A 20,472-nucleotide genomic window follows, 5' to 3' on the forward strand; every position below is an offset into this window, starting at 1 on the left:
AAGCAGAGCCATGACTAGGCTTCTCCATTCAGCAAGCTCAGTTCCTGCACCTCATTTCCATGATGAACACTATGAGCTTGGTGATACTTATTTGCAGATTCATCTGAACAATGAAAGTAAATGGTTTTTTTTTTTTTTTTTTTTTTTTTTTTTTTTTTTTTTTTTTTTTTTTTTAAGAGAGAGAGAGAGGGTCGCAATCCTCCTGCCTCAGCCTCCCAAGTAGCTGGAACTATAGGCATGCATCACCACAATTAGCTAATTAAAAAAAATTTTTTTTGTAGAAACAGGGTCTTTCTCATGTCAGATCCCAAGTTGCCTGAGCTGGCCTCAAACTCCTGGCCTCAAGCGATCCTCCTACCTCAGCCTTCCAAAATGCTAGAATTACAGGTATGAGCCACCACACCCAGCCTAACCATTTTCTTTAGTTAGTCAGGGAGGGGTCTTGACCACCTCCCAACTCTATGCTTATACACCCAGGGTTCCTTCCCAGAACTGAAAACTTGTTTCCTTTGGCCCTTGGCCTAGCAGTACAGCTTCCTCTGCATTATCCGGCTGTACTGAATAATAAGAGCTGACACTCAGCACTTACTGTGTGCCATACACTATTCCAAGCACCTTACATGAATTTATTCACCTAATCTTCCCAAGCCTTTTCACATGTGGAAAGCACTGTTATTATCCCCATTACACAATGAGGAAACTGAGGCACAGAGGGAATAAACAATAGGGTTCCCCAGACCAAGTTCCATCCCAGCAGCAAATAAAAACTAGAATAGGAACTGAGTGGGACAGATGGCTGGATAGGGGATGAGGTGACCGCACACAGTGGGGGGTCAGACCGGCAGCTGCAGCCATATCCCATCAGCTAAAAACTGTACATCCTCAACCTCCAGAGATGCCAGACACAGAAGCTTCCAGGACAGCCTTGGAGCAGCTAAGTCTACAGGCCACTGGCTGTAACAGAATGGTTATTATGAGCATGAAAATGACACCAGATGCCTGGTTTGACTTCCCAGTTCTAGTGCTTCATTCCTGTGTGACCTTGGGCAAGTTACATAACCTCTCTGTGCCTCCATTTTCTCATCTATTAACTGAGAATGTTAATAGCACCACTTCATAAGATTGTGAGGATTAAATGAGTTAGTAATGAGGCCTAGCATATAGTTTGTGCTATATAAGTTTTAGCCATGTTGATGATAATGGAGGAGGAGAAGGAGGGAAAGAATAAGAGGAGGATGGGAGAGGAGAGGGCAAAGGAGGAACAAGAGGAAGAGGAGAATATTGTTATTTCTACTGCCAGCCAGTCAAGTGGGAGTGGTCAGGGGCTGGTGAGGACAAAGCCCCATCATATTCTCTTGTGGCACAGGGGATTCTACTCCTATTTTGTAGATGAGGAAAGAAACTCAGAGAGTAGAACAGCACATTGAAGTCTTTAGCTAGTTAAAGTGCAAGGCAGGGCTGCAACCCATGGTCCTTGAGCCTAAGCTAGAGCTGGACACTCTACAGCACAGACCCCCAGCCAGATGTGGGGGTCCATTCTTTTAAACTTACTGTCCTGGTGGATTTCACAGTCCTAGCTTTTTCTGCATCAGTGCCCTGGAAACCCAGTTCCACTGCTTCCTAGCTGTGGGCCCTTAGGCAGGTCATTTCACTCCTCTGAGTCTCGGCTGTACACATGTAGAAAGTGACATGCATTACCGCAAAGTCACTGTAAGGATAAAATGAGATAACATGTGTGAAGGCCTGACACCAAAAATGGGAGCCCCTCCTTCGTCCCTCCCTCCCTTCGTGAAGGCAAATGTCCTCCAGGAAGGCCTTCGTCTAGAATGTGCTCCACACGCGGCTGATGGGTCCTAACAAGCTTCTCTATCTTGTCTGAAGTTACAGCTTTCGCAGTCTGTTCACCATTAGCTCATCTTTCCCCTCTGCCCACCCCAGACAAGCAGTTAAGTCTTTAGGAGTGACTGTGAAGGCCTGTGACAGCCTGTTTGGGGATGTAGTCTAGGAAGAAATGGCCCTGCCCTGGGAAAGCTTAGGAACCTCTTACCCACATGAAACTATGTATGTCTACCATCTAGAAACAAACCAAATGGCATTTCCAAGTATGTTTCATGATTCTTTTCTAATGACTTTGCCTCTCTTAGGTTCTTCCTCCAATTCATTAAGAATGGCAATTGCATTTTTCCATTTTAAACTTTTCCATTGGTCTTGGGTCTCATTAACTTTGCCCATTGACTTCAAAATGAGAAAAACCTCTGCTCTACAGTCACCATAATTTGAACTCATTTCACAGAAATTCAGAGCTGATCGGTCTTCTTACATTACAGATAAGAAGCTAAGACCCAAGGGTGGTAGAAGCCTGCATCCATTCACACAGCAAGATGATGGCTGAGCAGGTGAATTCCATCGCTGAAAGCCAGGTCGGGGTGCACATCTAATAGCATCATGGGGTTTTCAAGCCTGAAGGGCTTTGGTTTTGCTAGAGGTTTTGGTTTTGCTAGAGGCAAATCATGAGTTCTCTCAATCTGGGTTCAGTGGCCTCCTCCTCCTCCTCCTCCTCCTCCTTCTTGGAGCCAGAAGCCAGTGTGGGGGAGGCATCTCAGACAACAAATGCTGCTTAGTGCCCGGGTACCGCAGAAACCCCTCCAACCAAAACTGTCCCATCAGCCACCAGATGGCATTTGACTTTGGGGCTGAAGACCTCAGCTAGATTCAAATCTGGCAACCCACAGAGAATGTAGCCCCAAACCTGGATCTTGCCTCAGGGGTTTCCATGCAGAGATGCAATTAAAAAATGGGGAGCAAAGGAGAAGCATGTGCTCTGATTAGGAAAAACAAGGGCGGCCACTCCTACAAAGCCACAGGGCTCGTCCCAGCACTTGCACCTGCTCCTTGATTCTGGGGTCCAGATAGAAGGAGGCCCAAATAAAGGAAAGGAAAATGCAAGAAGAGGAGGGAGAGAGAGGCAGAAAAGGGAGAAGGAGGCCCTGCCTGGCCTCCCTTCTGCGAAGCCCAGCCCTGCCATGGTCCCCTCCCCAGCATTAATCCTCTAGTAATGCTTTGTGTAAGTCCATTGTGCAAGAAGAAGATTAAAAGGGACAGGCAGAACAAAGCATCGGTCTCCCTAACAAAGGCCCCTCCACTTAGTAAATTAGGAGTTCTTTCTACCTGACACACTTTTACAGGGAAATCTTCAATTACTATGTGCTGGCGGGGCAGGGCAACAAAAGGTCTGTCCGGTGACTTCATTCTCAAAGCCCCGAGCAGGCACTGAAATGGTTTTATGTAATAGAGATACTAATCTAGTCCATATAATTTTGAGAATCCTTTATGGAGGACTGAAGGGCTTTTGAGCCCTGCAGCTGTTTCAAAGAGAATTTCTGCAGCTTATGCATTTACCTTGCCAAAAGCTTAGCTGAGCAAACAGAGTCCTCTAAATCACACTTGCTGTTGATTTGCTATCAGGTCTCCGCAGTTTGTTTGGTGGATGGAGCCTTGTGGATAAACAGAGGCCAAGGCTATAGTCCCTGCACCTGGCCACACCAAAGGGCTAGGGGCTGCCTTTAAGTTGTGGCCACTCTGGCTCCCAGATTTGGGAGTTTTCCTCTCTTTCCAGCCAGTGCAGGGTAAAGGCAACCAGAGGGGCAGTTCTCTGGCCAGGGGAGGGAGGAGGCCTCCCTGGCTTCTGCCCTTGGTTCCAGGTCTGCCTCCATTGTGGGAATGAGATTGATGGTGTAATTTGGCTCCCCTTCCCCACCCCATCAGGAGCAAAGAAGCGATTCTGGCTCCCTTGGTGACAATTCAGCACCAGTGGCTGCTTTAAAAGGGAAAGGAGAGTCGGAAACAATGATGGGGAAGGTGACTCTCAGGAGAATCTAGGGAGAAGTGAAGGCACAGACTCTTCGAACATGCCAGCGTGCAATTATGCACTTAGCACATAGGTTACAGGGGGCTTTTTCACGGCAGACATGTAATATACACAGACAGCAAGTAATACATGCAGAACATACATGTGCACACACGTGTAGGGGCGAGCACTTTGCACACAGCAAAACCCAGCTCTCATTAATATACATGTGTGTATGCAATAATAAAAGCCATCACTTCCATAGCCCCTTCCACATGCCTGGCACCATTCTGAGCTCTTTACATACCTTCGCTTACTTAATCTTCCCAATGATGCCACAAGGAAGGTACTATTGCTACCCTTTTTTACAAGTGAGTAAACTGAGGCACAGAGAAGCTAAGTAATTTGCCCAGAGTCACACAGGCAGTAGGCAGCAGTCTGACTCTAGGGTCTATGCTGTTAACCTTGATATCAGCTGGTATAACATGCCTGCACAGACATCCCTCACGTGGACTGGGAGCGGCCTCCACACATGCAGACTCACAATCCTATATGCACCACATCGACACACAGCCAGACATCACAGCAGATATGCCCCTTCCTCAGAGGTCCAGACATATCACATCTGCAGCGTCAAATGAGGGATTCCAGTTCAACTAAGACAGACTAGGGTGAAAGATACTGAGAGGTAAAATATTAAAATATTCCTATTCTCACTGGTAAATGTAAATGGTTGCTTACCCTTCCAAACCCCCCAACTTTCTATCATCCAGAAACTACAGGGTTAACAGCCACAGAGGGGGCCTCCAGGACCTATTCCACTCCAACTTACTGATAGGGGTGCCAAGCCTATAGTTCAATGTTTCTATTCTTACCCCCAGGTATAGACAGGGAGGGGACGGTGGGATGTGTCCTGCAACAAGGGACCCTGCTCTCAGGCTCTCCACTGGGCTTGGCCACTGTCGGGTCAGCACAGAGTAGGGAGTGTCCAGCTTCCCAGCCAGTCCCCACCCCGCCTACTTGATGGACAGCTGAGCAAGGCTCTTGAAAGACAGACATTGAAGTGGCCACTGGGAGGCAGTGGGAGGCTCTGCGCTAGCATTGTCACCTTCACTGGGGCCACTCAGCAGCCCTCACTGAAGAGCAAGCGTCAGAGGAAATTTGGGGACTGGCATGCCCATTGTCCACAAAAGCCCATTGGCGACCAGGAGGGAGGAAGGTGCTCAGCAAACCACGAGGCACTGCATGAGGAGCTCTGTCCTCCCACGTCCCTCCAGTCCTCCCACGTCCCTCCAGTCACTGCTGCCCGACATCCTGGAAGCTCAGTTCTAACCCAGAGGTGGCCTCCTGGGTTCTAAGACAGTAAGCTCAGTCCCCACAGAGCCCCAGAGCAGGGCTCCCAGACTCTTCACACACATGTGACATGGGTACAGATACCAGAACTCTGGGAGGAGCTTTGGGAACCTGAGGTCCTGGAGGGGAGGATAAAAGACGGGAGGGCCCTGAGCAGCCCTCAGACCAGGACCCTGTCTGAAGCAGGCCACCCTCTACTCTGGACTCTCAGGATCCTGCCCAGAGACTACTCCTTTGGGTGTCCCTTGAGGGTCCCCTGGAAAAGCCAGCCCAGGTATCCTCCTCGTCAACCAGACTGCACGTTCCAGTGCTGGGCACTACAGATACAGAGGGGTCCCACATTCTGGGCCCCCAGGAGCTCATGGCCCAGTGAGAGAAATGAAAACACATTGACAATGGGACCTGGAGTGAAAGGGGCTGCAATCAAGACAGGGCTGGGGCTGGGGAAGGAGGTGTTGAGTGGGGCTCCAGAGAATGTTAGGCTCTGCATTGAGTTTTCAAGGACCACTACGCAGAAACTACAAGAGCAGGACCGGGGGTTCAAGGAGGCGAGGGCAGCCTGCACAAAGCCCCAGGGAATGAGAGAATGTGGAGAACTCAGGCAGCTGAGTGGGACACAGAGGCTCAGCAGTCAGGTAACGGGACTTTGAGGAGCAAGACACCGAATAATGAGTCTCATGTGAAGGACCCTGGGGAACACATCTGGAGCGGGCAGCCCTGGACAGAGAAGAAAATGTCAGAAAGCACGGCAGTGGGGCAAGGCAGGAGCAGAATGAATTGGAGGTGCCTCCAATTTTCCAAGGCTATTTTCTGAGCCTCTACTCTGTGCCTGGCACATCGTGACCCACTGTAGACTCTACAGTGATCTGTGTTGAGTGTATAGTTCCATTGAGGAGATAGAAATTTTAAAAATGTGTAGTCTATGCCAGGTAGTGATAGTGCAAAGCAAAAAAAAAAAAAAAACAAAAAAAAAACCTGGCTAAGAGGGTATAGCAAGACATCAAGGAGGAGGCTGCCATTGCAGACGGGGTGGTCAGGGAAGACTCTCTGAAACACGGTATTTGAGTGAAATGAGGGACAGGCCATCTGGTGCCACGTGGCTATCTGGGGGAAAAGCATTCTGGGAAGAGGGAACAGGAACCTCCAAGGCTCCCTGTGTGCAGGAGGAGCCAGGAGGCCAGCGTGGGAGGCACAGAGTCAGCTGGGGCCAGGCCATGTGGGGCTTGCAGCATCAAGCAGCAAACGCCCAACAAGGACCAGACATCCAAGTTATGAATTCAGAAGATCAAAAGGGCCGTCGGCAAGTTCCCGTAGAGAAACTGGCACTTAGACTGGGCACAGGGTAGCCACTTTATGGGCTTCAGCTGGCCCAGGAAAACCCAGGAAGAGAGCTTACATAAATGCCTGACTGCTTCTGACACAACCAAAGGCTTCCCTTCAGAGGCCGCCCGGTGCAGATGGCAGAGGCTTAATTACCGCCGCAGCTGGTGATTAAGAAGCGATGCCTCAATCCTCCCACAGCTGCCTCAGCACGAGGGGCCCTGCTGGCACTCACTGAGGGTGGAGGAAAGTCCCGCCAGGGAAAGCTAGAGCTTGGCCAGCAAAACCCAGCCGCCAGACCCCAGGTCTTCATTCCCTTGACCAAGTCCATAAGCACGGCCGTCCATGGCTCACCCGTCCCTGCACACCCCCCATAACTTGTCTTTCACCACCTTCACTGGTGGTCCATGCTGCTGCCCCCAGAACAACCCCTCCCTGACACCACCTCATGGCATTGCTTGCTACTTAAACCCCTTGATGACCTCATGAGATTGTCTGGGCAGTGTCCTGACCCCTCTGCTATCTCCCACCTCTCACCTTTGCTCACACTGCCCCTCTGCCAGACAAGGCCCTCCCTCACAAAAGTAAACCAAGAACAACAGCCAAGTTTTACTGAGCTCTTCACATGCCAGGCCCTCTACTAAATGCTTTATTTGTAGCAACTCATTGAATCTTCACAACAGCCTAAAGCGGTATGTACCCAGTGGAGCTCTATTTCACAGATGAGAAAGCTGAGATATGGAGAGGCAAAGCAACGTGCTTGGGGGCACACAGCTAGCAGAGGAAGTGAGTGGAGTCACTCTCAGGCCAGCTGAGTTCTGAAGCTCCGTCTTACCCACGGCCCATCTCTTGTTCTCCTGGTGAATTCCTACTCATCTTTCAGACTCAGCTCAAAACTCACCTCCCTGAAGGGGTCTTCCTTGACCCCCTTTCCTTCCATCCCTAGATAAAGTTAGTTGCCTCTCCCTGAGAGGTCTCTCAGTATTTGGGGTATGAGTCTATTTCACTCACTCAATTCAGTGGTTGGTCAGTACTCAGCACTGGACACTGTGTCTGGCCCTGGGGAAAGCCTTGCAGAGACTTGACCCCTCTGCCTCAGGAATTCACTTCTGAGGGGGAGAGATGGACAGGCACAGCAGCTTCACAACCAGAAGGACAAGGGTGCAGAGGGGACCGGGGTGGCAGGGCCAAGGGAGAGACAGGATGGTGGGCACAGAGTACTTGTACCAACCACCGTGTGGCTCCCAAACAGGGGGAGTTTCAGGGCGGAACAGGAAGAATCCAAAATAGGCATTAACAGAAGGGCGAATCCAGAGAGACCACCAGGCATTGTGGGTGCCCAGACCATGAATTTGCTCTTTCAACAATTATTTATCGAGGGTCTGACAAGCACTAACACGTGGACAAGGACAAATCTTTGGTAGTTACGTTTCTCATTGCAAATGAATTAACTGGCATCAGGGTTAAGCATCAGTATTTATGAGTTTGGTCAGTGTGAATCATCCCTTGGATCTCAGCTACTCTGAACATTCTAAGTCAATGTTCTAAGCCCACAGACTGGGGACCAGACCACAGTGGCTGCGTTCATTTTGACCACTGAGTGGGGCTCTGTCGGGGGTGGACGGGCAGCCATGCCTTCCTTGCCTCCCTATTTAAACTGTGCTCATCCTTCTGTGATGGCATCTCTCCTACTAGACCAATGTGCTTCTTATTCATTTCTGCATCCCCAGGACCCAGTAGTACCTGCAAGGCATAGATATCTAATAATAATAAATGGTGATGGATGGATGTTGTTCTAGGCAGCAAAGCTCAGCACCAGGTGTTGGTGACCCAAGGGAGTGGCGTCAGCACTGTTTCTGGTGATGGCAGCACGCAAGACTCCTTGGGGAGCCTCTTAGAGGGTCAACAGTGAGTTCTTTTACCCAGCAGCTAGAGAGAGGCTGAATTTCAGACAGGCCCCACCATGCTGCTTACACATATACCCTTTCCTCCATCCCCCATGCCCTCTTGGCACCTTAGCAAAAATTTGAGCTCCAACCAGTATAGCTTCAGTCCCCTCCTCCCCCTCCAAACCTCCTCCCCTGCCCTCTTGACTGACCCCACTTCTCTCTTCTGGCCACAGGTTTCTCCTACTCAAAGAAAACCCACTATAGGAGGGGAGAGTACAGGATTTGAAGTCACATCCATCTGAAATCTGGGCCAGCCGCTCATCCATGTGGACAAGTCACTTAGCCTCTCTGAGCTTCAGTGTTCTGTCCTGTAAAAGGGCAGTAACAACAATGCTCACTTCGCAGTCTCCTGAGCAGGTGATATGCTGTAGGTGAAAGCGCCGGCTAAACCACCAGACATTACACAATTGTCATTATTATGGCTGAAAGTTAGCAATCACTCCAAGAAGGCATTGAATTAAACGTCACAGGGATTGGTTATAAAAGCTCCCATTCATGCTGCTATAAAGACACATGCACACGTATGTTCATTGCGGCACTATTCACAATAGCAAAGACTTGGAATCAACCCAAATGTCCATCAGTGACAGACTGGATTAAGAAAATGTGGCACATATACACCATGGAATACTATGCAGCCATAAAAAAGGATGAGTTTGTGTCCTTTGTAGGGACATGGATGCAGCTGGAAACCATCATTCTCAGCAAACTATCGCAAGAACAGAAAACCAAACACCGCATGTTCTCACTCATAGGTGGGAACTGAACAATGAGATCACTTGGACTCTGGAAGGGGAACATCACACACCGGAGCCTATTATGGGGAGGGGGAAGGGGGGAGGGATGGCATTGGGAGTCATACCTGATGTAAATGACGAGTTGATGGGTGCAGCACACCAACATGGCACAAGTATACATATGTAACAAAGCTGCACGTTGTGCACATGTACCCTAGAACTTAAAGTATAATAATAAAAATAAATAAATAAAAGCCCCCATTCCACTCCTCTCTGTAAAACAGGGTCGGTTCCAGTGATAGGCAGAAAGTGCTAATGTAGCTCCTTATGCTGCAAAAGTGCCCCCAAAATATAATTAAAACATTTTTAAATGCATAGCTGAGCTCTAAGGAGAGCAAGGTAAATTTCCAAGTGTGGGGGAAAGTGGGAGTTTACAGGAGAGCAGAATGTGAGATGCTGAAGCCAAGGTAGCTCAGGGAATATCAGACCTGGCAACAGCCACCTCCTCCCACCCCCAGCACAGGCCGGGAGCCAGGGACTTCACACCCACACAAGGGCAGACTTGGCCTTGGAAGTGGCCAGCTCCATGTAGGAGGGATTTGAACATGCTACCCACCAACCTAGAGATAAAGCAAGGTATTCTGGATGGAGAAAAGTCTCCCACAAGAAACGAAAAGCCAGGACAGGGGAATAGGCAGTGACTGCTGAATGGGTATGGGGTCTCCTTGAGGGGTGATTAGAGGTGATATTTGCACATCGTGAATATACTAAAGGCCACCGAATTGCACACTTTAAAATGATTTTATGGTATGTGAAATTCACATCAATTAAACAAAAAAAAACACCCCAAGCCTTTACCAAACAGCATAAAATCCCAAACCAGATTACCAAAGAGTGATCTTGAACCAGGGAAAACCATTAGAGTGCCCAACAAGAAAATGTAAAACTAATGTGTAGGGGGCCCTTGTATGATTCGGGGCATAAGAGAGGGGAAAAAGGGCTAAATTAATAGAAAAAAAAAATACAACCTGTACAAGGAAACAATCTGCCATAATGGAGAATCAGCAGGCACCACGAACAGGAGAATTGATACTCTAGGAACTTGAGCTAATAGAACTAATCGCTCGAGATAAAACTAGCTGAAAGAGACTATAAAAGAAATATGTTTAAAATAATTAAAGCAATAAAAGGAGGAATGGAATTCGTAATGAAAGAATAGGACACGACAGAAAAAGCATAGCATATCCGAAAAAGAACCAATAGAACTCCTAGAAATGAAACATGAAACTGAAATTAAGACCACACCAGACAGGTTAATTAGCAGAACTACAGCATCTAATAAATGGATCTAAGGAAAATGTCCAAGGTGCAGCATGGAGAGATAAAGAGACTGAAAATGAGAACTTAGGAGAGACAGAAGATGAAATACGAGGATCCAACATATTGGAGCTCCAACAGGAGAAATTAAGAGAATGGAAGAAAGGAGATTTTTGAAGAGGTATGGTTGACAATTTTCTAGAATTGATGAAGGACATGAATCCTTAGCTCAAAGATGACGTATACCTCCGAGAAGCAAACAGTATAAAACAAACAAAAACCCCAAAAACTCCGCACCCAGACACATCCTAGGGAAACCGCAGGGCAGTGCAAGACAAAGTCCAGAACGCAATGGAACACCACTTCTCAAACTGCCGGAAGAAAATGACTGAAAGCCTAGAATGTCACAGGCAGCTTAACCATCATTCAAGAGCAAGGGCAAAATCAAAGCATAAGACAAATAAAGCACAGGAGCATTGGTCATTTACAGACCTTCCCTGAAAGAACTAAAGATCTTTCAAGAAGAATGAGGCTGAACCTAGGAGAGTGATGCAAGAAGAGATGATGAGCAAAGGAATTATGAAACATAAGAATTCAATTATTTAAACAATAATTGTGCAAAGCAACAGCAATAATGAAACAGGAGTACCTAATTTGGCACAGAGTTGATGTGTTGAATTCACTGAATTAAATCTTACATTGCCTGCCCCCTGCTCAACCCCCCGCCAGAATCCTCTCCCCTCAACCAGAGTCCATCCGTGAGGCCAATCTCCCAGACCCTCAGCTGCTGGCTCCCTCAGCCGCCACGTACAGACCACCCCCTAGGACTGGCACAGTCCCTTTCCCTGGGACCAACCTACACTCCCCAAGCCAGTCAGGCCCACCAGCTGCATACGTGCCTGGAGTTTCTGGTGAATCCCTCCACTTCTGGATTTCCTGAAAACCACACTGCAGAGGGTGGCCTCTGGCATTCCAAGCCACCACTGAAAGGGCCAGAAGATTTCACCTGGAAGCTCGAGGGAGTTCATTTGCCATGGGGGAAACTATGTCGACCAAGAGGAAACAGGAGATGAGGGCTGGGCAGATAGACTCCCCATCCTTGCCCGCTGCAGTGAGGCATGCTTTCTCCCTGCTGCCCATCAGGAGAAGCCCTGAGTACTTCGGGGATGCACCTGCTGGGCCTCTTTGTAACAGATTCGCAAACAGAGTCAGTAAAGAAACCGTAGCCTCGTGGTTCTCAAATGTAGTTCCCAGTCCAGCAGGATCACCTGGGAACTTGTTAGAAACGCAAATTCTTGGACCCCACCTCAAATCTTCTAAATCAGAGACTCTGGGACTGGGGCCCAGTGATCTGTGGTATAACAAGTTCCCCAGGTGATTCTGATTCGGCAGCTCACGTTTGAGAACTGCTGGAGCCAAGCACACAGAACCTGTCTCATATCATTATTAAGTGCATACCAAACACACATATGAATGAGTTGTGGTTTGTGAGCACCATGGCCATCTGTATGGGACTTGTGATAGAAACTAATACTGCTCACTAAATGTTTCTGACCCTCTGCCTTCAAGACTAGCTAGAGCCCTTTTCTCTCTGCCACAGCAACTAGCAACATTCCAGAGAGTTGCTACTCCACCAGCCTAGGTCCTAGGGTGAGGCTGACGAGGAGCAGGCCTTAGCTAGCCCACGGTGGACACCTAATTTGAAGAAGAAATTAAACTTCATTGTTTCAAGCCACTGGGATTGGGACGTTGTCTGTTACTGCAGCAAAACTCAGTACGCTCATAACTCAGTCCTGTATCATCTGGTTTGATATAGCACTAGTATTTTCAAAGAACAGAGCTTCCCAAAATGCCTCAAACTCTACCACATAAGTGAAAGTCTGCTTCTCCAAGACATAAAACTAGCTCCATCTGCAGAGGCAAAAATGCCTCTGTCCTGAAAGAAGGAAGAAAGGGAAGCTTGGAGGGAGGGAGGAAGGCAGGCAGGCACTCTGCCCAGTGATCTCTAGGAAATATTTCATACCTGGTGACCAAAGTGGGCCAGGACTCAGCTGTGGCTATAGATAATGGAAGCAGAAAGAGGTATGAGTTGGCCTGGGGCGGGTGGGAAGCTCTGGTAAGGATGGTTTCAGGAGGGCTCCCAGATGAGAATGGCAGTTCAAAGGCAGAGGACATTGTACAGCGAGGAGAAAAACAGTGCTCCCCTGCATCTGTATTGAGCCCTGTGCTTTGCAGTACACTCTGGGTCCCTGTTCCATCTCTTGCTCCTTCCACACACAAGGATGGTCCATCCTATGTCACAGCTGCTCCACAGAGGCAAAGGACTGGCCCAAGATTGCACAGCAAGTTGGTGGCTGAGTCAGCCAAGGCTTTCACACCTGGGCCTGCTCCTTGTCAGCCTCCAAGAAACGAGGCTCCCAGAAGGTGACTCTGGAGTGGAGGATGACATCCTCCTGCCCCTGCCCAGGGCACAGGTGATGTTCTCATGCAGGATCCAGAGAACTCTCGGCATCCGATGGTTCTCACCAGGTTCTGGTGAAGTTGGAGGTTCTCTGGCTGCTGAGCGATGGGGAGGGAGACGCTGGGGGTCAGGGCTGCAGGCACCAGCTCCTGATTATCCCAGGCTCACAAGCTTCCCATCTGTCCCCCAGTGCCCTGGTGTCATTCTTCACCCTCTCACTACGATGTCGCCCTCTCACAAGCTCCCTCACCCTGGGGTCTCCATTCTCTCATGGGCAAGTGACAAAGCCCAAAGCCCACGTGTGGCCAGTTGGTGCCCCCTCCCTTTCCTCCCATCACGTTAAACAGGAACAGGAGGATGCTGGTAACAGCTGACACCTGCCTCTCCAGATTTCCTATGTTAAAGTCTCAAGCTGCAGCACCTGAGACACGCCCTTATTTGGAGATAGGGTCTTAAAAGGTAATCAAGTTAAAATGAGGTCATTAGAGTGAGCTGTAATCCACTATGACATGGGTGCTCATAACAAGGAAATGTGAAGCCATGGGAAGAACACCATGTGACGATCAGAGTCCTGCTGTTGCAGCCAGGAAACTACCAGAAGCAGGGAGAGAGGCTGAAACAGACCCTTCGCTCAGCCCAGAAGGAAGCAGCCCTGCCAACACCCGGATCTCAGATTTCTGAGCCCCAGAACTGTGAGACAATAAACCCCTGTCGGTGAAGCCGCCCAGCCTGTGGTACTTTGTAACAGCCACCCTAGGCAATCGACACACCCAACCCAGCCACCTGCACCTCCTGCTGCAGCCCAGGTCTGCCCTCTGGGGTCTGGCCAGCCTCCTCACTGCCCACCTCCATGCCTTTGCTGATGGGGTTCCCTCTCCCACCCACCCCTTGACGGCGTCATTGCATCCCTCAAGATGGAGCTCAAGGCCCCATGAAGCAGGTGGCAGCATTCTCTCCTGCCGCGCTCGTCTGTTTCTTTCTAGCCTTTTGCACATCCAGTCTCTGGGCTGTTATGGAATGATTTTGCTGAGTGTTAGTCCCGCCTTCCCATCATGAAGGTAGATTCCACAAGGGCAGGGGCTGTTCATATTTCTAACTCTTCTCTTCTATCTTGCAGCACAGCACTGTGGGTGGGCTATAGTAGGTGCTTAATAAATACTGGATTGAAACACCTTTCTAGTATACCCTGTAGCACACTCTAAGTCCCCTCCTTTGACTAGACTGCAAACTCCTCGAGGGCAGCAACGGTCTATCATCTGTATCTATGCCCCTGCATCTTGCGTAGCAAGAAGTAACAATACATGCTGCATGGGTAACGTGAACATGTGGCAGAAATTATTTACTATGCAACAAAGACCCTGTAAGTGTTTCAAGGGATCCATGAACCCAATGAACTTGTGTGCAAAGGACTTCGTCTGTTGGTGTGTTTATATAGGTACTATGCGTTTTCCCAGGGACAGGGTCCATGGGCCTCTTTGAGCAACTGAAAGCCAAGACTAAAACAATGTGGAGCACCAATGCCATGGAGGAGGGAACTGACATTTACTCAACCCCACTCTGTGCCTGGTGAGTGCAGGTGTTACTACTGCCATTTTACATGAATGAAAACTGAGGTTCAGAGAGGTAAAGCCTTGCCCGGGTTCATGAAGAGACGAGCAAGCCTGCCCAAGCCATCCAAGTGCAGAGACTCTGGAGCCAGACAGCCTGGATTCAAATCCAAGTTCTGCCATTTTCCAGATGTGTGATCTTGGGCAAGTTACAGAAGCTCTGTGACTCAGTTTCCCCACCTGTCAAATGAGAGGAATAAGGACACCTACCTCACAGGGCTGCTGGGAGCAGTAGATGGATCAGTGTATGTAAAGTGATCAGAATGGTGCCTGGCATGTGGCGGGTGCTGGGAAAGTGAAGATAAAGAGGAAGAAGCTGGCAGTGGCAGGGCAAGGACCAAACCCAGAACCCTGTGATTCAGTGTCATCACTACCAGCACCCAGGATGCCCCACATCCCATCTCCCCGCCAGAACTCTCCTGTGCCCTCCTAGGAGAAGTCTTCCATTCTAAAAGTGGCTTTTTGAGCTTGAGTTCCTGGTGGACCGTCCTAGGGTCACCTGGCCAGAAGGCAGTGCCCAGTGGTTACATAAGGAGTAGGTCGGAAGGTATAAACTGCCCTTGCCAGTCAGCAAGACTGGGCCTCCTGTGCAATCAGGACACTTAGTACTTCTGCCCTGCTCTTCATTTTCCAAGAGCTTTGCCACCGTTCACTAATGGAAATTAGAAAGGAAATGTGCTCATCCATTCCTGGAGCTCTGTGCTGACGTCCAAACTCCCTTCATAATTTCCCTGAGTCCATCACTGTGCCCTGAGCTTGGGCAAGCCGCTTACATCTGTCTCTGAAGCTTTGTGAGTCCCGTGTCCTGCCCCTGGCCTGGTTTCACACTACTCCATGCAGACAGAGCAGCAGCAGGAAAGCCTTAGTCCTGATATCGCATCTACACCTGGGTCTCGGTTACCCCATCCCAGGTGAGGTGCTGACCAAGGCCTCGTCCTAGCTCAGTCCTCTGCCCTGCTCCTGAGAAACGGCCTTTTAGGTGAACTGCTTTGTATCTTTCCTACAAAATCATTACTACTGAACCCATTGGAGGGTATATTTTTCATTCATTCTTGTAATGCAATTAGAATTGAGTTTCTCCAGCATTGGGGGAGATGTTAACAACAGTAGGGGAAAATTGTCATTTTATTCCCAACATCAACACACCCACTCTGCCCAAATTTTCCCTCTGGTGCGAACTCTCTCTACCCACTCAAATGGCAAAGAGAATACTAACAAGGAAAATCGCTCTCCAAATGAAGAGACAGAAGCTTTGGGGGTGGAATCTCTTCTCAGTCATTAAATGAGGGCCTCCCGGCTCCTCTGACACGCTCCTGCAGTAGAGGGAACCTTCCAAGGCCCGCTGGAAAGTCCACTGGCCCCAGTTCACTGGGTCAGAGGTAAGTGGGGAAAGAGCCCCTTAGAACCCAACAGGGTCCCTACAATCATTCTCCCAGAGAGATTAAGTGACTTGCCCAAAGCCTCATAGCTAGGAAGCCCAGATCTACAGGCTCCTGCTCCGGGGTGCCTCCACTGCACCACACTGCTCTTCTCCCAGAGGGCCTGCCGCTGCCAGCAACTCAGCTCTTGCCTTTCTTAGGGGACACTAAGGCTTGCATTTTCTGAGCTGCTCTAGACAAATAGGAAAAGAGGCAATGTTTGTCTTTCATGCACCCACCTCTTCTCCAATGTCCCCCAAATCCTTTTTGGAAATCCTCCTAGCTCCCAGAACCACTCCCTCATGGTCCACCTCACCTTTGCCCCCATCCTTTTCTTACTGTGGTTTTGACATCCAACAACCCAGCCTTCCTTCCTCTCTTTCCCATTTCTACCCATCCAACTGTCCATCTACATACCCATCCATCTCTCCTTCTATCCAGCAAAGCTGCCTTGAGCACCTGTACACCTTAACCCTGTGCCAGGCACCCAGCATTTCTTCTGCTTTGCTCCTCAGAGTGCCCACTCCAGAAGGAGCCACTTCTCCCCTATCCCCCACCAAGGCCTTGAACTGACGGACTTCCATCCACCTTGTAAGGAGGTTGATCTGATGGCCCAACCCTTGCTACTGAATTTGCACCAAACTCATTATTCCTTCTGAGCACTGGCAGCAGGCAGGGACTTCTGGAGCCGTGTGGCTGAGGACTGTTGCCTAGGGACCATGGATATCAGCCCCACCTCCCCTCCCCTCCCTTCCCCTCCCCTCCTTTCCCCTCCCCTCCTTTCCCCTCTCCTCCCTTTCCCACTGAGGCCAGAACAGCAGCAGCCCCTACGTACGTATGCAGAAGTCTCCGTTCTCATAGTAGCCAGGGCAGCACTGGGACCTCCGCCGGTACATGGTCCGGAGGCCTCTCCGATACGCCGTCTTATAACTGATCCTAAGGCACGAGGGAGAAAGCCACTTGAAAGTATTGAAAATCAATTACTCCTGTTTAGAATGATATTTGTGTTAAGCTATATTGAGGATGCCATTCAATAATTACTTTAAAATGCATGGCGGCTTCAAATATGAAGGAACACAATAAAAAAATCGATAGTGGGATTTGGGCTGTTGTGATGCAGAATGGATTACTAACACGGCACTTACTAAACCTGCTGACTTTTCCCCAGTCACTTCTAAATAGAAGGGCTGCAGAAGATACTTTCTGGAGTGACATTGTGGAGGGCAACCATGAACTTCTCCTTAGTTCCTTAAAACACCCAGATTCTGGGCTTGAGGAGCCCATGCGGTGACCCGGATAGGAGTCAGGCCCTGAGGGTTTCTGTGCCCGCCCCCTCCCACCCCTCTAACAAGCCAGACTGCTCACAGCCCCCTGAGTATTGGTCCCCCCACTGGGAGAACAGAGGCAGAGTCAGCAAAAGGACCCTCTGAGTCCAGCTCAGTCCCGGAAAGTAGATGAATCTCCCCCGCGCCAAAATAACACCTCCAGAAGAGGAGCCTCGCACGCCATCCCTGGGAAGGCCCTGAACCGACCCCTCGCCCTGCAAAGGAAGAAGCTGAGCCCCATGGAGCCGCAGCACTGGGAGTCAGACGCGTGGGTTCCAGACCTTATGCTGACACAAGTGTTAAGACTTAGCCCCGTGCCAGAGAGACTATGAGCAACATCTCATTCCTTTCCCTGCGGAGGCACCATTACTATCCCCCTTTATTTTATTTATTTCCCTTTTAGAGCTTTTATTCTTATTTTTTGTATGTTCCCCTCAACTCCCCACCCTTTGTTTTATGAATAAGAAAACTAAAATTAGTGACGTTAGTGACCAGCACAGCTAATCAGGGTCAGAACCAGGATTCGAACCTGGCTCACTCCAATTTCAAAGCTGCTAGGCTTAACCTACTGCCCTCTACCAGCTTTCACAGGGTAGATTATGGCTATACAGATGGCCACAGTGAAGGAGTAAGTAACAAGAAATACTGAATCTTTAGAAGGAAATCAAAATGGGGTATCCATAGGCAAAGCCCCTTCTTCACGTGGAGAGTCAAAGTGGAAGAGATTTGAAGTGGCCACTAGAGGCCAGAGAGAGGAAGTGACCTGCCCAAGGTCATGGAGCGGAACTTGGACCCGACCCCAAGTCCTTGGGCCTTGAAGCCAGACCTCTTTCCACTTTTCCATCAGCACCTAAGTGGAGCTTGCCCTGTGGACTCTTCCTCAGCAGCACAGCAGAGGGTCTGGTCATCAGAGACGTCTATAGGCTGTGTTCCATGGAGGGCCAGGACGGCTTGGGAAGACAGTCCTATAATACAGGCTGGGACAACCTGCCCACACCTTAAAGCCCCGACTTCGTAACAAATGACAGTGCAGAACTCTGGGGAAATCTGTGATATTTGGGAATGTCATAAGCTAAGGTCATTCAACTTTGTCAAACACCCATAATGGAAGGAAAGCTGGCCTCAAAGCAAAGCTACGTCCCCAGCACAGAAGGCAGCTCCCGGCAGTTTCAGGGCTTGCACAAGCCTCTCAGGTAAAGAATGACTCAGAATCAACTCAGGGGTCATCCAGCCTGTTCTCCCCACCAAACAGGATTACCCCCAAGCCCCCCAGTGCGGGGTGGTCTGGGCTTCATTAAAGCCCCTCAGGAGAGAGTTGCCACCCATTGTGTCTGGCTCACCCATCTTTCTTTGTCCCTGTGCAGGTTGGAAAGGCAAGAGAGGGAAGCAAGGCCAGGTGCCAGGCTGCTCTCAGGGGAAGGATGCTGAATTAAAACATGCCATTCCACCCCAAAGCAGACGGAGGGTGCAGCTGTTAGCATGCACACTCTAGGTCGTCAGGAAAGCTGCAGGTGACTCAATAATTTAGCAAAAGAATTCATGTTCTGGGAATACAGCCTATTTTAATAAGCAGCCACTACCTCAGTGGTGATGGATGGCAGCCCTAGCCTCCAAGTACCAAAAGGGCCACACCTCTGAGCAAACTTGGCTCTCACACTGGGCCTGCCGGGGCTTCGGGAGGAGCAACACTACTATTTCTGCCTCTGCCTTTGACCAGGCCCTCGAGCAGCCAACTCTGGCAAAACTAGTGGGGTGAACGAGAGCATTTAGTCCCACCTCCTCATTCCACAGTCCCACCTCCTCATTCCACAGTCAAATGCTAGAGGAAGGGGATACAGTAATAGCTGAGGAGCCCCTATTGGACCACCTTTCTGCAAATAGCAGCTATAAAATCTAGGGGAAAATATACAAAACAACTACCTGAAGGCACTTGGGGGAGGACAAAAGCAGGCGGATACTGGAGGCAAGTGGACATTTGAGAGAAGGGAATGGTGCTGAGAGATTCAGCACAACAATACTCTGGGCAACTAAAATTCAGATAGAAAACACACAACCTTGCTCGTTTGAAGAACCACAGGCCAAGTCCAGGGTGGACCCAGCATACCTGCTGGGTATGCAGGTGGGGAAATCTGTGATATTTGGGAATGTCGTAAGCTAAGGTCATTCAACTTTGTCAAAAACCCATAATGGAAGGAAAGCTGGCCTCAGAGTAAAGCTGCTGCTCCAGCACAGAAGGCAGCTCCCGGCAGTTTCAGGGGTTATATAAGCCTCTCAGGTAAAGAATGACTTGGAATCAACTCAGAGGTCATCCAGCCTGTTCTCCCCATCAAACGGGATTATCCCCAAGCCCACCAGTGGGGGGTGGTCTGGGCTTCATTAAAGCCCCTCAGGAGAGAGTGAAAGGGGAACCTTAGAAAGGGAGAGCCACAAAGAGGGAGCCCCAAAATCTTTGTAAAAATCCCTGCCCAAGTGTCTGACCACTGATTTATCCTTATGGAGGGCATATTCCAAGCAGCCTAGCTAAGGCTAAAAATATTAAATTTTCAGAGTTTGGAATTTGTGTTTAGCCAAGTAACCAGGCCGCCAAAACAAACAACAACGAATTAATATTATCTGGAGGAACATAACAGAATCTGGTCTCCACAACATGTCATTCATAATGCTCAGAATACAATCCAAGATTACTAGGCATATAAAGAAACACACTGGCCAGGCGCAGTGGCTCATGCCTGTAATCCCAGAACTTTGGGAGGCCGAGGCATGGATCACAAGGTCAGGAGTTCGAGACCAGCCTGGCCAATATGGTGAAACCCCATCTCTACTAAAAATACAAAAATTAGAAGGGCGTGGTGGTAGGCGCCTGTAATCCCAGCTACTTGGGAGGCTGAGGCAGGAGAATTGCTTGAACCCGGGAGGCAGAGGTTGCAGTGAGCCGAGATTACGCCACTGCACTCCAGCCTGGGCAAGAGAGTGGGACTCCATCTTAAAAAAAAAAAAAAGAAACACACTACCCATGCAGAAAAAAAAAAAGCAATCAATGAAGACCAACCCTGAGATGACCCAGATGTTGGAATTAGCAGGTAAGAATTTTAAAGCAGCAAGTATAGCTCTGCTCAAAGTCTCACAGCCAGTTAGCAG

At 49.3% G+C, this 20,472-nt stretch overlaps 1 protein-coding gene across 1 annotated transcript in view; it reads right to left on the reverse strand.

The window, feature by feature from the left end:
* MEGF11 (multiple EGF-like-domains 11) overlaps window positions 1-20,472 on the reverse strand; it is a 254,935-nt gene that overhangs the window by 228,471 nt on the left and 5,992 nt on the right. The window contains exon 3 of the mRNA XM_011968341.1: window positions 16,845-16,945. Within this exon, the coding sequence (XP_011823731.1) occupies window positions 16,845-16,945 (101 nt within the window). The remainder of the gene's footprint in view (window positions 1-16,844; window positions 16,946-20,472) is intronic.

Source organism: Mandrillus leucophaeus, unplaced genomic scaffold (assembly GCF_000951045.1).
Source record: "Mandrillus leucophaeus isolate KB7577 unplaced genomic scaffold, Mleu.le_1.0 Scaffold12, whole genome shotgun sequence".
NCBI classification, from domain to species: Eukaryota; Metazoa; Chordata; class Mammalia; order Primates; family Cercopithecidae; genus Mandrillus; species Mandrillus leucophaeus.